This window comes from Acomys minous, assembly GCF_964271855.1.
Source record: "Acomys minous genome assembly, chromosome: 12".
NCBI lineage: Eukaryota > Metazoa > Chordata > Mammalia > Rodentia > Muridae > Acomys > Acomys minous.
Window position 1 is genome coordinate 58540858 of NC_140493.1, and position 15652 is coordinate 58556509.

Genomic DNA, 15652 nt, shown 5'->3' on the forward strand with positions numbered 1-15652 from the left:
TGGTGTGCAGGTGTATGTGCAAGCAAAACACTGTTATACTTAATAAATAAATAAATCTTTAAAAATAAATAAATAAATTAGCCAAATTGCCACCGTAGAGTCATAGAATATGCAACCCTAGAGATGTCACTTTGGCGTAAGGATTATTTGGAGCTAAAGGCACTTTGGAAACTGTTCCAAGTGGAAACGCTGACTCTTTTTCCTCCCGAGGGTAGGATACAAAGGCCAGGGAAGCCGGCTTTTCTATGCTTATCGCCAGAGTCGGGGCTGGGGAAGCTGTCAAACAGTCTCACTAGAGGAACGCTTCAACACGAAACTGAGAGGAGGACAGCAGTGAAGAGAGGTCAGTGGGGGTTGAAAAGGGATCTGAGAAGGCTGGGGGTGAATACAATGAAAATGCAGTCTGTATTTATTGAAAGGCTTCAATGTGCTAGAAATTGGAAAGAGACATGATCCCTGCCCTTGTGGAGAACAAACAAGCAAGCAGTAAACAAACAAACAAACAAACAAATGCAATAATTTCCAATTTCTGGCACACTGAAGCTTTTTAATAAATATTGTACCATATTTGCAATTTACCTCCTTGGAAAAATCTCCTAAAATGAGCTATTTCTGTGGAAATGATTAAGGGACAATCTGTATTTTAATGATCCTTAAAAGAACAAGAAAGCCGGATATTTGGGGACACAAATTTCGAGAATTCGGAATAGGTATTGCAGAGTCATGCACCTCAGGCTGGTGACAAATGTAGTTACTACGTGTAAGTCACATGGGTGGTAGGGCCCTCTCCATCCGGAGGCACCGGTTCTAGCTCATGCAGACATCAACTCCAGCAAACTTGGTGTCAGGGACAGAGACCTTCCAGGGGAATGGCCACAGATGGAGGCTGGCAGGTCTCTGACCAGGACAAATGGGTCTGATTGTGCGTAGCACTGTGCAGATGGGCAGCTGGAGGACCAGTTTCCATCTCATGAGTGCAGGGCATCAGCAGATGTAGGCGGCCCTCACTGCCTGCTCCTTAGGTCTCGGCAGTTATCACAGTGTCTGCCTTCTAACTATAAACTTGCTTCTGCGCGGTGGTGCCCGCCTTTAATCCCAGCACTTGGGAGGCAGAGGCAGGCAGATCACTGTGAGTTTGAGGCCAGCCTGGTCTATAAAGCGAGTCCAGGACAGCCAAGACTAATACAGAGAGACCCTGTCTTGAAAAGCCTAAATAAATAAATAAATAAATAAATAAATAAATAAATAAATAAAACCTTGCTTCCTGACCTTAACACAGAATGCCTTCTCATACAAGGTGCGCTCTCTAATCGCAGCCCTCTCTGATTCCCTTGCCCTCTTAAGCTTGGGTCTGGCTCAGTTTCAGGGCACGCAGTTCCCCCTCTAGATGGCTGAATTTGCACTTTGCTGACAGGCCGCAGGAATGGTGGGGAAGCACTGATCCCTTGACTTTCCTATCTGGCATCCCAGTTCACCAGTTCCTGGCCGAGAAGACTATCAATAATACCTCCGCAAGTTGCAGTTGAAGCTAATTGCGTTCTCCTTGCCTGATTCACCTGACTCATGAGGCTGTTTGAAGGAATCACTTATGTAAAACGCCTTTGTTTAAAAAAAAAGAAAGAAAGAAATTCTAAACAGCTGTGCGTACAGAGTGACGGTTCCAGGGCGGTATCTCCATAACCACCCACATGTGTTTGAAATTAATGACTTTATTGACACAAACTTTGAAACGGAAAGTGTTATCCCAATAGGATAGCAAGAATCCTTTCCTGTCTCAAGCACGCTGTTAAAAGTGGCCAGATGAAAGAATTCCAAAGGTGTGGCCAGATCATAGGGCCTTCCTCCGTCCCGCAACTTTTCCAGATGGTATACCCCATGACGACGTGCACCAGTGAGCTGAGGCAAACAACAGAGCTGGGAAGAGAGGCAGGCCTTAGCCCGCGGCGGAAAGTGCATCGTCTGGGGAAGCAGCCCGTTAAGAGACACAGCACACATGCCCTGGAGAGCAAGCCCTTGAGCGCGCAGGACCGGACGCTGCCCACTGCGTGGCAGGCCTCCTGCCGAGCGATGCCACTGAGGACACGGGAGTCACTGGGCTTGCTTTTGTTTTATTAGTTAAATCATCAGAACATGAAGTTCCCTAAAGCCCTTTGACAAGGAATCAACATGAGAGAGGTCTGGGGGAAACTGTGGTGTGTATGGCAAAGGCTTGGACAGTGGTCGGGTGAATACTTACATCTGCAATTGGCAGAGCGCTACCTTTAACCCAAAAGTGAGATTCCAGGCAACTAATTGGTCCTGTGCCACAGGCCCTGCGTCAGTCTCCTGAGTATCAGGCTCCCCCACAGAGTCAGAAGGTACAGTCGTGACTGGCCAGATTCCAAATTCCTCTGTATCTGTTACCATAGCTGGCACGTGATTGGCAGTGCATGCTTAGTACTAATAAATATACAGTCTACAGCTCTACTTGAGTTGGAGAAATAATCTCAGAGAAGGGAGTGAGCATCTGCTTAGGTTACTTTTCTTGGACTGTGTCATACGAACACGTCATCAGACTACTATTGTGGTTAGATATGGAGTTTGTTGGTACAGTTTGATGCAACTTGGACCATGCCTTTCCTAAGCCCAAGCACGTTAACAGCCCTTTCAAACTCGTGCCATGTTATCCCTTGCAGGAAGATGTGTTTTAAAATACTAGAAAAAGATTGCTATCGGAGCATCATTTTACGGTTTGGGCTGCCTGTTTTCCAATAGAGTGCCTTGTCAGTCTACTGTCAACATGAGTATACATCAGCCAGGTTCTGGCTTTCTAAACTAACTGCTTTGCAGATACCAAAATAGCATAGTCCTCAGGGCTGCATACAGAAAGGCCAAGGGGGCATCACGTGTGCCACCGTGTGTTCCTGGGTCACTTGCCTCCTGTGAGTGGTGTCCAGTCTTTGATTACAATTGCAAATGACCTGAAAGGAGGTACAAAGGCAACGAGGATAAAAAGATATTGGAAAGCTATGAAACAAACAAACAAAAAAACCCAAAAACAACAAAACAAAACAAAAACAACAGCAACATGAGGCTAGGTCCCAAAGGGAGTTGCCAATTGGATGCCATGGCCACATTACATGTGGTCTTCTGGTTTGGACGCCAATGTCTGCATGCCAGCCTGGCGGGCCTTTCCATGGTCTGAGTGTCACACACACACCTCTGGGAGGCACTAGTGGAGTCCCATGTGATGCTGGGACTGATCTATCTCTCACTGCGTTTTTCTGTTCCTCTGTCTCTTCTATTACTGGCTTTGGAGCATGGTGAGAGCCACCCTCTTACATGAACACAGTAAGTTTTGTGATGGCTGTATTTAAAAAGAATGAAGGAAACAGGGGCCTTGCTGGAAACCACACACCGTGAAAGCTTTGCACTAATGTGTGCCCCATGACCTTTGCCCCAGGAACTCCACCAGTCCTGTCTTTCTGCGTCATTCACAGACCCACGTATTTCACCATGGCCACAGCAGACCGCGCCACGGAAGCTGCAGAGGGGGGGAAACAAACCACATTTTAGCAACCTGTGAACCTAGGTCAGGACTTCTCAATACATTTTCTGTATGTGATAAACAGGAAGCTGAGAAGGAAGGTCCCCACAGCTTGGGTGGCTGTGTGTTGTCTGGTCAAGCCATCCCTCAAGATGCTCAGAGGCATCCGTGACCAGCAAGTGACGCCCACGTCTTCAGAAGCCTTTGACTGGACTCCACAAAGAAGTTCATCCGCGCCTGTCTCCAGGCACTGCTAGTTGATGCAGTTCTTTGCGGCTCTTTTACTTCTGTCCATCTGCCGGGCGCTCTCTGCAACATTCATAGCGGCTTCTCTTGCCGACATTCGCTTAGCATCCCTTTTAGCCTGTCCAAAAAAAAAAAAAGTTGAAAACAGTGATTTCAGTTCCAGGCAAATATCCAAAGTCCATCCAATTCGCGTTAACTTCTCTGAGATGATTATAACACACGCACAAGGCCGGGGAGTGACCTATGAGGACTCCCCCTCATGAGGCCATCTTCAGAGGTTTTCCTTAATTAAAAGTTCCAATGCTCCCCCTACAGGCATGAGAATTGCATACATTAATGGAGGTAACACGTGGCGCCTTGATGCATACATACGTTCATATATACATCATGGGTATTCTCGGAGGTTTCTCTGTTAACCCTTTAATATTGAGCTAGCACAGGGCCTGGTATGAGATGTGCTAATAAAACACAGGTGAATGAACACATTAACTGAGAGTTAAGGGCGGTGAGAACACCTTCACAGTCGGCCTTAGCAGGGTGGCCAATTTTTTTTTTTTTTTTTTTTTTTTTAGCTTTGGAGTTAGATTTTTTGTTCATATGCAGGCTCAATGGGGCAGGCAGCTTTGCCGTTATGGAATTTCCTTATCTGTGAAATGGGAAGTAATGTTATCAATCTCATATGATTTTGGTAAGCATTAAATAAGATAACACGTGTAAAATGCTTGGCAAGATACCTGTTATTAAATAAAGAGAAACCTCAAGACACAGAACTGTGTAGTTTTAGATGAAGAAAGGTCTATGCAAAAAGCCCATAATTAACTTTAAATACAAAAGCATTAACTAAACTGTAGGTTCTTCCACATGGCCCCATGCCCCTATTTTTCACAAAGTGAAAACAACTTTAATGAGGAGAATTAATTACTGCAAATGGCAGTGATCATGAGATGACCCTGCAGGTCATGTCCACAGGTTGATGTCACTGACCCCCATTCTGGGGAGGATCCACTGGCCAGCTGCAGCCGGGGAGACAGGAGACAGACGGCAAAGAGCCCCTAGCTGCCCTTACAGGGGCGACCTCAGCCTCAGAGAGCCACCTCATCTAAGGTGCCCTGTCAGAGGGCGTCCAGTGTTGGAGGAAAGAGATACAACCCCAGACCATGCTAGCCCAAGGGAGCCAACCTCTGGCAAGTCATCCTCCCTAGAGCTCCCAATGGCTGTCTAACATCTACCATCCCCCCACCGGCTCCTGCTTCCACCTCTCCCTTCCACCAGCGCTGATCCTACGGCACATCCTGATGTGCATCATGTACAGTGGTGACAGGTCACAGGTCGCATCTGCTTCCTGACACACGTGGTCCCAGACCCTGTGGGAGTGGCTTAACAACCAGAGCCGCTCCCCGCTCCCCGCTCCCCGCTCCCCGCTCCCCGCTCCCCGCTCCCCGCTCCCCGCTCCCCGCTCCCCGCTCCCCGCTCCCCGCTCCCCGCTCCCCGCTCCCCGCTCCCCGCTCCCCGCTCTGGGCATGACTCCATATGCAGAGTCACCTACGTTCTCACTCCACGTGGTTTCTCAACACAAACCAACCAGGTCGTCTGAAGTGCATCCAACGGTGGATTCTTGCAGCAGCGGACAAAACAAACCATTCTGTTGTGTTCATTTGAAATGATAGGTAGGTCTCTAATAGATAACATGAAACCCATGTGTTTGTGGGACTGCTGCTGACATCCTCTGGGTCCCCTCTCAGAAGGTGCATGCAGCTCTCCATTGCTGAGTCCTGGCTGCTAACCAATCAGCTCTTTTTTCCATTTGGTTTTGGTTTTGCATATATATATATGCAAATATATATATCAATCACCTGATTAGTGCCAACTACTGTAGAAGTGTCAGAGAGGTTTCAACTTATTCCCAGGGTTACAAAAATTCTATCTTCTTGCATCAGAGAAAAATACTATGCCATCGCCGGGCGTGGTGGTGCACGCCTATAATCCCAGCACTTGGGAGGCAGAGACAGGCGGATGACTGTGAGTTCGAGGCCAGCCTGGTCTACAAAGCGGGTCCAGGACAGCCAAGACTACACAGAGAAACCCTGTCTCAAAAAAAAAAAAATACTACACCATCTACACTCCACAGCTCCTACAGAACCAAAGCTAGGTTGTACATCTGCTCAACAGAATCTGAAACTTGCTGAACATGAAACTCTGACCTGACCTACTACGTCACTATGATGCAGGCGACAACCAATTTTTTGAGGAAGAATCATCATCTTGGGCTCTGCTTCTAGCGAGCCAGACTTAAGATAATAGTTTATTGGTTCAACGACAGCTTCAGTCCTGTCATCTTCAGTCTTATCTACTGATTTTTAAGAGCCAAAACTTTATTATTTCCTTTGTAATGTCCCAGTGCCTAGCGTAGTAGTGAGATGGAGCAAGGCCCCAGTTTAATTTGGCTGAATAAATGGATGGATGGTGCGTAGATGGGTGGATGGGTGGATGGGTGGGTGGGTGGATGATGGGTGGGTGGATGATGGGTGGATGGATGATGGATGGTGGATGGGTGGATGGGTGGGTGGGTGGGTGGTGGGTGGACAGATGGTTGGTGGATGGATGGACGGATGGATGGATAGTGGGTGAGTGAGTGAATGAATGAATGAGGGGATGGATGGGTGGATGGATGGATGGATGGGTGGATGGATGGATGGATGGGTGAATGAATGAAGGAGTAGATGGACAGACGGATGGATAGTGAATAGACAGGTGGAAGGGTGGATGAGAACACTGCCAAGCTGATGCACCCTTGCTTTAACAACAGTTTTCAGTACAGCTCAGAGTTCTGTCTTAATTCTGATCTTTCAAGCCTGAACTAGCACAAGACCCAGGACAGATTTTATGGGTTTATTTTTTTCCCCAGAAGCAGAGAACATAGTTTTTTGCACATGTCTGGTTATCATATACCTATCTACCTATCTATTATCTATCTGTCTATCTATCTATCTATCTATCTATTTATCTATCTATCTATCTCTATTTATCATCCCTCTATTGATCTATTTACCACCCACCTACCTACCCACATTTACCATCTATGATCTTCCTACCTATTAACCTATTTACATATCTCTTAACATATGTGTGTGTGTGTGTGTGTGTGTGTGTATGTGTAGATAATCTATCATCTACCTATCCATCCATTCTCAAAGCATCAATCTTAAGAAGTTGCTCCATCCTCCACGTGACATTGAACTTCTCCACCAACACAGCTGCTACCCACACACAGCCTTGTTCAGAAAACCAAACCAAACCAAACAGTGAGACTGTGTCCCAAAGAAAGGCCGGGTGATGGTGAAGCCAGCTCTATCTGACTTTCATAGGTCGTTGTTACATAAAAGCTTTGAAAGTCACCAGGGAATAGGAAGACAGAGGCCGTATTTGAAATAAACCAGACTGAGAGAAGCTCTTTCTTCAGATGTAGTGGGAGGCAAGAGAGCGGTCAAGGATGAGACGTCAGCTTCTCAAGTGGCAAAAACGTTTCCCTTGGAGAAGTTTGTTGAGATAATTCACTGAGGCTGTTTACAGATGCTCCACAAAAAGTTAACGCCCCTTCGCACCTGTGAGGGCAGCCAGGTTGGTGACTACTGCAATCTGTCCGGAATGTGAAATGTTCCCTATAGGCTCAAAGCCTTGCTCCCCAGCTGGTGGTGCTGTTCTAGAATACTCTTTAACTTTTAGGAAGTGCAGCCTTCTGGGAGGAGGCCCGTTACTGGGGGGTGGGAGGGGCTTAAAGTTTTAGAGCCCATCCCTCCATCCTGTCTGCTTCCAGACTGTGGACAGGGATATGACCTGCCCCCCCCCCCATGCTGTATCCTTCGGGCTGGGAGCAGAAATAATTCCTCCAACCTAGTGCCCAAATTAGCGCTCCCTTTTCTACATTGCTTTTATCAGATATTTTGTAGCAGCGCCGATAAAAGTGTCTTAAGCAAACTGGAAGCCCAAATGAGAGGAAAAAGGGAAACAATGATGTCAGACAGTTTCTGTAGAAATTCTGAGATCAAGTCACTTTTCTCTCTTTGGATTAAACTACAGAGACATACAGAAGAGGTAAGCCCCTTCATCCCTTAGGATCACTTTGTAAGGAGAGACAGACCTCCCTCTGATGTGGGTTCCAGACAGCCAAAGCTTTCTGATATCCAGCCACCCCTTCCCTTTTAATGATGAGGAAAAATAAGTGTCTGCATTGCAATTATTGGCTTTAAGAAAAACACCTCACAGTTTTCTTTGATGAGGAAAGAAACCTATTTGGCACCTTTTCCTTTCACAATGACCTGTTAATTCAACCCTTCCTTCACCTCTAATGTTCCTGTTCTGTGCCCTCCATCACCACTGACTCTCATTAATGGGCCACCTCCTGTTTCTCACCCATCCTGACAGCTTTTTTTATTCTTGTCTCCTTCTCATTTCTGTAGGTCTAGAACCCCGTGAGTCACAGCTTTGAGTCTCTGGCTGGCTGCCATCCTCAAGGGTAGCCAGATAGACTGCAGTAACTCCCTGGCAGCCTCCAACCCAGATGGACTTGTCTCTCTTGGGGCTTCAGAAGTCAATGATCCAGTGGATTCCATGCGGAGGTGAGGGCAGGTTGGAGGCTTCCTGGAAACCTCGGCTCAAGACTGCTGCGATGCCTGCGAAGCCTTTACTCGGTTTCACCCCAAATGGAAAAAGAGATGTTCCTGGTTTAGCTTAGACTCAACAAATATGCCTGTGTCTAACAGAGGACTGTACAAACCTTTCCATAGTTCTTTACAGATGACAAAGGAAAGCAAAGCTGACTGAAATTGTGGTTTGTTGGGGTTTTTTTGTAGTATTAGTATTTTTAAATATAAAAGTAATGCATAATCTAAATGTGGTTACACACAACTATGATTTCGGCATTTAGGGGGTGAAGGCAGAAGGCTCAGAAATTCAGGTCAGCCCCTGCTTCATAGAGAGTCTGAAGACAAATTTGACTATGAGAAATCTTGTCTAAAAAGAAAAAGGAAAAAAAAGCAACACATGATTATAGGTTTTTTTTTTAAATGGGCATGTGTGTGCCATAGTCCTCTAAAACCAGCACTCGGGAGGCAAAGGCCGGGGATCCCAAAGAAGTGGGGTCAGCCCGCTTCACCCTGTCTTCAAAACAAAACAAACATAAACAACATATAATTTTTTGTTAAGCCACACTTGACAGTGTACACTTACAATCTCAGCACCTGGGAGGATGAAGGGGAAAGTTGAGAGAGTTTAGATCCAGCCCAGGCCACAGAGCAAGCATGGATTAGTGAGGTAATGTTTCAAAAGACAGAACAAAACTAAAGAGTAGAGAAAGGCATCCACTCTCTGGGAATCGGACACAGACCTAGCTAATGTTTAATAAAGTTTGCTTCAAAGTTGGCTTAAAAAAAAAACAGTGTCGAGAAGAGCACCTGACAACAGGCTGTGGTCTCCAGAGCCTTCTCACGGACAATCATGCTTAGTAATTGTTAATGGAATGTTCCAGGAATTTCTCTGCGTCATAGAACTCTATTATTCTTTCTCTCAGTAACCTTCACTTCCTGTCTAGTATCTAGCCTTTAACCACAGTTTGAACTTTCTACGTTTGAAGTAGATTTTCAGCTTTAGGAAGATGGCGTCCTGGTCTATTTTGTTCACAATAGAATCCAACTCAGTGCCTGATATGTAACAGGCCTCTAATAAACGATGGTAAAACAGACAGATGGACTTTCAGATAGAAAAGGAAAGCAGGGTATGGTGGCACCTGCCTGCAGTTCCAGCACTTGAGGTGGAGGCTGATTTTTTTCTCATGAGCCTCAGGGAGAGATGATGTTACCAGAACAGAGCCGTGCTGGGGAAGCCCCCTTTCAATCTCAGTGAGCTGCTAGGCTTGTCTCACCCAACCAGCACATCCTTATTAGCACCTAGTAGGTGCATTAACCCTAAGGCCAACTGGGATGCCAAGGAAAGAATACAATGAATAAGGAGAGCTGTGGCCTGAGCATCTTCTAACTGAACTGGTTTTGCTGCAGGTCAAGCTCTACAGAAGTCTCTCAGGCAGCTGTAATAGGTCTCTTCCCTTTTTCCAGGCATGAGCCTGTTTCCTGTCCCGTCCTGTCCCCCATCCTTCATCCCACATCCCACATCTCCCCCCACCCCACCCCCAGCATCTTGCTTCTGTTTTCCTAAGGGAGACTCCTCTGCTTTGGCAACTCTTCCTCGATACGCCTCACATTACCACTGTCTGAGAGAAATTCCACGCTAACCCTATCCTTTGAAGGCTGTGCGGTCTCACCCATCCTTCCTACACTGGGGCCATACATCGCCAACCATTGTTGGCTAGATACTGGGGGTGGCACTTCTGGAGGAAGTGCCTGAGCTGAGAATTAATCCAGACAATGGACATTTCCTTTAGCGTCTGGTCGCTTTGCCAAGATTAATAAAGCAACTGGAGGACGCGCAGAGCTGGAGACACTAAAGCTCTGCGGGCAGCTGGCCACAGGCTCAGAGCTTTGTCTGCCAAGAGCCGCCTTCATGTGGACACTTTTACCTCTGACTTGGAGGGGTTTTGTTCTGTTTTGCTTAGACTTACTTTGTTTTGTTTTGTTTATCAAGACAGGGTTTCTCTATGTAGCCCTGGCTGGCCTGGACTCACTTTGTAGTCTAGGCTGGTCTCAAACTCACAAGGGTCCTCCTGCCTCTGCCTCCCGGAGTGCTGGGATTATAGGTGTGTGACACCACGCCAGCCTAGGTTTACTTTTCTATTTCATGTGTATGTATGTGCACTACACGTATGCCCCTGCAGACACCAGAAGAGGGTATCAGATTCCTCCAGAACTGGAATTAACAGATGCCTGGGGGAGCACGGGTGCTCTGTGAGCACCCTAGCCAAGCAAGAAGACAGTTAGTTCAATACAACTCAGTAGCTGGTGCTGGTTCAAACTCTCAGAGTCTGACCTTCAGTAGCTTATTTTAGGCATATTTTAAGCACAGCACAATTTGGTGAAAAATCTTCCTGGCGATAATTAACTCAATCCCGAGTGCACAGCAAAGCTCAGAACATGACAGAGCCACTATGTGGGTGCTGGTAACTGAACCTGGGTCCTTTGCAACTGCTGAGCCACCTCTCCAGTCCCAGTTGAAAGTTTTAGTCTGTGAGTGAGTGAGTGAGTGTGTGTGTGTGTGTGTGTGTGTGTGTGTGTGTGTGTGTGTTCATCTTCATGTGTGCCTTATAGTACCTGTGTGGATCAGAGGGTAACTTCTAGGAACCGGTTTTCTGTCTCTAGTAACTACAGAGGTCCCTGGTATCACACTCATGCTTGGCGGTAAGCGCCTGCTGAGCTGACCTTGAGAGAGTTTTGTCTCTTTGACTTTAATGGGGGAGGTGAGATCTAATGGCATAGCAACGTGAAGAGAGTGTGCTTGGAGGCAGCTGCGAGGTCCTGGACTTACCTTACTGAACAGGAAGCAGCGGAGGCTCCCCCTGTGTTGTTTGGGGAGCACCGGTGGGGAGCTGGGAGCAAGAGAACAAGCCAATGGCTTCTTAAGTGCTGTGAGGCCAGTATGGACCCAAACTACCAAGGAAAGCATGGCACATAAAGAGCTCCCTCCTGAGACACTCAGTCCCAGTTTGTGAAAGATCATTGTCGGTACAGTCGCTTTGCCAATTAGTGCCTATTGATGCTAGGCAGAAAGCAGGGACCGGAAGGAACTGCAGGAGAAGGGATATGGTTTGTTTGATAGGATAGGGAGTAGAAGGGGCTCAAAACGCAAAATACTGTTCCTCACCATCACCGGTACTGTTTATTAAGCCCTATCGCCCTTCAGAAAAGAATTTGAGCTTTGAAGGGGGCACCTGTGCTAACAGTAATTACTAGTGACATCCCAGGACCCTCAGAGCACCAGTCGAGTCTGCAACCACCTTATTTATCAGAGCATCTGATTCTCGCTCTCACCCTGATGGCAACCCGCACGCAGAGGAAACGGTGCCTCTGCCTTTCACACTCTGCGAGGTCCTTGGCATCTGAACAGCACTCAGAGGCTCTTAAGGGTGCTCACAGGGACTAATGAGGAAACTCTCAAGGCCTAGAAAGGATTGCCTTTAACCCACACATTTTTCTGGTAAATCTGAACCGGAAAACTGCAAGAGGCATCTGGACAAGGCTGTATGCTTTTCCAAAGGTGCCTCTTGGAGAAGAATCATCATCCTAGTGGTGACACACAGGGCAACTGCTGAAAAATGCTAACATCATGGCTTACATCCCAATAAACCCAACACAAGGTGAAAATTCCACGTGAAGGAAGGTGGTACTGCATGTTGTGCACGCAGGAAGGGATTCAAATTTGAAATTAGAACCATGATATCCAAAGTGTACATGTTGTTTTCTCACCATTGTAAAAATATAGCTGAGGATAACTTTGAATTTTTGATTCTCCTACCTCCATCTCCTTAGCATCCTGATTGCACAGGCTGGGCTTGAGTCCAAGGTTTCGCGTCGCTAGGAAAACATTCTGGCAACTGAGCCCATGTCCCGTGCCCTGTGTTATGATGCTATGATCCACCTTGCTCAATGTAAAGTTACAATGCTTATGGTACCCCCACCCATGCCATACTGTACACACCTTGGCTTGTGAACCTCAGTTTCCTTGCCTGTAAAGCTGTCAGGATGTTCTTGGGAGGACTTAAAACCTAGACGGCCTAACGGCACCTTGATAAGTGCAAAACTGTTGGCATAATGTTCCTGTGGACTGTGGACAGTCCACCCTTGTTCATTCAAATGCCGGTCTCTCGACCCCACTGTCTGTTTTCAATCCTGGCATTGCATTGCGATGTTTATTCTAAGTATCTCCCGGCTCAAGTTTGTGTAAACACGTCACCACTTGTTCTCTGTGTTGCCAATAAAAGGCAATTAGCCAATGCTGAGCAAGACAGAGAACAGGGTGGGACATCCTGGTCCAGTGAGGGGAGGAGAAAGAGCAGGAAGAAAGGGGGGGATGCAGGGGGAGAAGACATCAAGGGAACATTAAGAGAAAAGAACCGGGCCTAGGAGATGATTTAAAGCAAGTACAAAGTGGGAACTCAGAATGGGAGGAAGCTGTACTTGCATGGGGAGGTTTGGGATGGAGTAATTATTGCTCAGCATTGTGCTATAGGCTAATTAAATAGATCCTTGAATCTCTGCGTGGTTATTTGGGTATATAGCTGGTTTAGGAGTAACCACTGATTTTATTAAAATGATTATTAATATTAAATATTAATATTTTTCAGCAAAAACACAACTTTGAATTTGAAACCATTTTTCTGATCAAAGCCACTAAAGGCAACTCAGCGGTGAAAGCAAGAACTCAAACACTGGGTAGGAAGCTGTGCCCTCAGGAAGCAGGCTGCCAGGGGTGAGAGGGGTGGGAGGAGGAACTGAGGAGGAGGGAGAGCCCTGCACAGGACCCAGGCCTCCTCAGAGCTTTCCTTCTGGCTGCAGCCTCACAGGGAGGAGCTAGGCGCAGCAGGAGGAGCACCTCTAAACAAATAGCTCTGGAAAGAAAAGATGCCAGCCAGGTCCAGTGACCACAGCCCGCCTTCTTTCCACAGCAAGAGTTTGGGGTGATGCCGTTATGACGTTTTACAAGAATCATGCCTGGGGATCCTTGCGCTGACCAGCTGGTTGGAGAGTGTGGAGTAAAATGGCGAGTTTGTTTCCTACCAGGGGCTTCACTGCCTAAGACAAGGGGACTCCTGGACAAAGCTGTACCTAAGCGAACACACACTTATCGGAGGGCAATATCTAGGACGCGTTTCTACAGGGGAAATAAAAACCCAGCAGCTCATGAAGAAAGGATCAAAATGAGGTTTGCAATCATTTTGTACACGGAGAGATGGAAAACCTGCATTCCCAAGGTTCTCCTTCCGGAGGCAGTCTTGGTGGCCCCGCCCCTGCTCTCCAGGCCCCGCCCCACCCCTGCTCTCCAGGCCCAGTTCGCTCTATTCTGTGGCTGCGACCCTACCTCTGTGGTCCAGAGGCCGTTCTGTTTCTGGGCCAGAGGCCCTGAGCTGAGGCTCTGGGAGTTGGGACACTGTGTCCCACAGTTCATCTTCTTATCTGGGTTGGCTATTCCACCTGGAGCTGCAGATCGGAGCACCGCATTAGAGGACAGGCCATCTTCCAGGACACCTGGGGAGGCAAGGAGAGGCTGGCACCAGAGGCTTGCAAACAGCAGGTGTTATAAACTATGCCAAGACTGCGGAGGAAAAGGCAGCAAGAGCAGGAGGTCACTTGAAATTCTACCCGGTAAAGCTACCTTTTCCTGTAAGAATACGTGCGTTTTTTGTGTTTAAAAAAAAAATTAGATTAAACAAAATAGTTTTGTAGGGGGCTCATGCCTTTAAACCTAGCACTCAGGATGTAGAAGCAGATGGACCTCTGTGAGTTCAAAGCCAGCCTGGTCTGCAAAGCAAGTCCAAGCCAGCCAAGGCTACACAGGAAACCCTGTCACAAAACACACACACACACACACACACACAGAAGAAAGAAAGAAAGAAAGAAAGAAAGAAAGAAAGAAAGAAAGAAAGAAAGAAAGAAAGAAAAGAAAAGAAACTTGTAGCTTGAATTTTTCATTTAATACATTGATGACAACTTGTCCACACTGTTAAGCATTCGGCCATGTTGTTTTTTCACACGTCAGCTGGTTGGACGCGTTGGCCATCATTTATCCAGTCCTCGCTACTTGGATATTTGTTCCCACTTTCTAATAATAAATGTCACTGAGATAACACTCCTTTTTATTACTAATTTTATCCTTAGCTGTTCTCCTGGGACAAGTTCCTAGAAGTAAGGCCACACCCTTGAAGGTTACACAGAGACTGTTCTTCCTTCTCTGAGACTGGACTGAGCAAGTGTATCTCCCATAACAAATGCCAAGAACCACAGAACTTTAAACAAACAGCCTCACTAAAGAGCCAGAGAAGGACAAGACGGGGATTCATGAACTATAAAAAGCACCTTATTTGTAAGAGAAAAAGGTCCAGGAAGCATGGAGGGGACCTGCCAAGTGAGCAGAGGAAAGCTGGCCAGATGCCACAGGAGTTATGGGGACAAACGAGGGACGAACGAGGGAGCACCCAGCTAGGGCATCCATCCTCCTCCAGCCTCGGCTAGATGGCCACCGGGGGCTCGGCTCACTGCGGGGTGCTGCACGCGGGGGGCATTGCATTTCACTGCTGAGACTCAAACTCAAGATAAAATGGCTAAGAATCTCAAGATGGCACCCACTGAGCTCTGCATCTCAGCCAGGGTCTTCTGAGCCCCGCGGGACCCATGCACCATATGGTTGCGCCATACAGAGGCATCTGCCTTAGCTGACACGAGGCCAGCCAGCTTTTTGCATAGGTATACTCCTGGGTAATGAAGGAGAGATTATTTTTTTCTTCGTGCTTTTCTGTATTCACAAACTTTGGTATGTTTTAGAGCTGAGACATGCAAGTTAAATCCACACAACTGCAACTCTGGGCTTGTTACTGGCCTTTTAGAATGACCTCTTGACCACCCCAGAAAGGTTACGTCTGGCAATGGTCCTGGGATGGCCTTGGTTTTAGCTCGTTGTCAGAACTTCTCAGCTTATACATCAGGCCCAGTAGGCTAGTTGTTAAGCACTTAGCTGTTTGTGTGATTCATAAGTCAAGAATGTAACCAACATGGCTAATGAGACGGGCATGAAGAAGAGACAGCTGGTGCTGGGCCATAAATAATATGCACACTGTCTGTGCCAGACATCGTTAGGGCCTTTGTGTGTGTTGTCCTGTTTAATCCTTATAATAGCCCTGTGAACTAGGAGCTATTATTTCCACTCAGTAAATGAAGTGGTCCC

The 15652-nt window shown here is 47.0% G+C and overlaps 1 protein-coding gene across 2 annotated transcripts in view; it reads right to left on the minus strand.

Moving 5' to 3' along the window:
• Nucleotides 1-1693: 1693 nt before the first annotated feature.
• Nucleotides 1694-15652, minus strand: part of BAALC (BAALC binder of MAP3K1 and KLF4) — a 62209-nt gene continuing 48250 nt past the window's right edge. The window contains exons 2-3 of one of the 2 annotated variants that reach the window (XM_084748718.1): nt 13793-13959; nt 1694-3890 (exon numbers count right to left, since the gene is read on the minus strand). In XM_084748718.1, coding sequence (XP_084604844.1) covers nt 3780-3890; nt 13793-13959 — 278 coding nt within the window. In that variant the 3' untranslated portion in view covers nt 1694-3779. The remainder of the gene's footprint in view (nt 3891-13792; nt 13960-15652) is intronic. The other variant, XM_084748719.1, reaches the window with a different exon arrangement.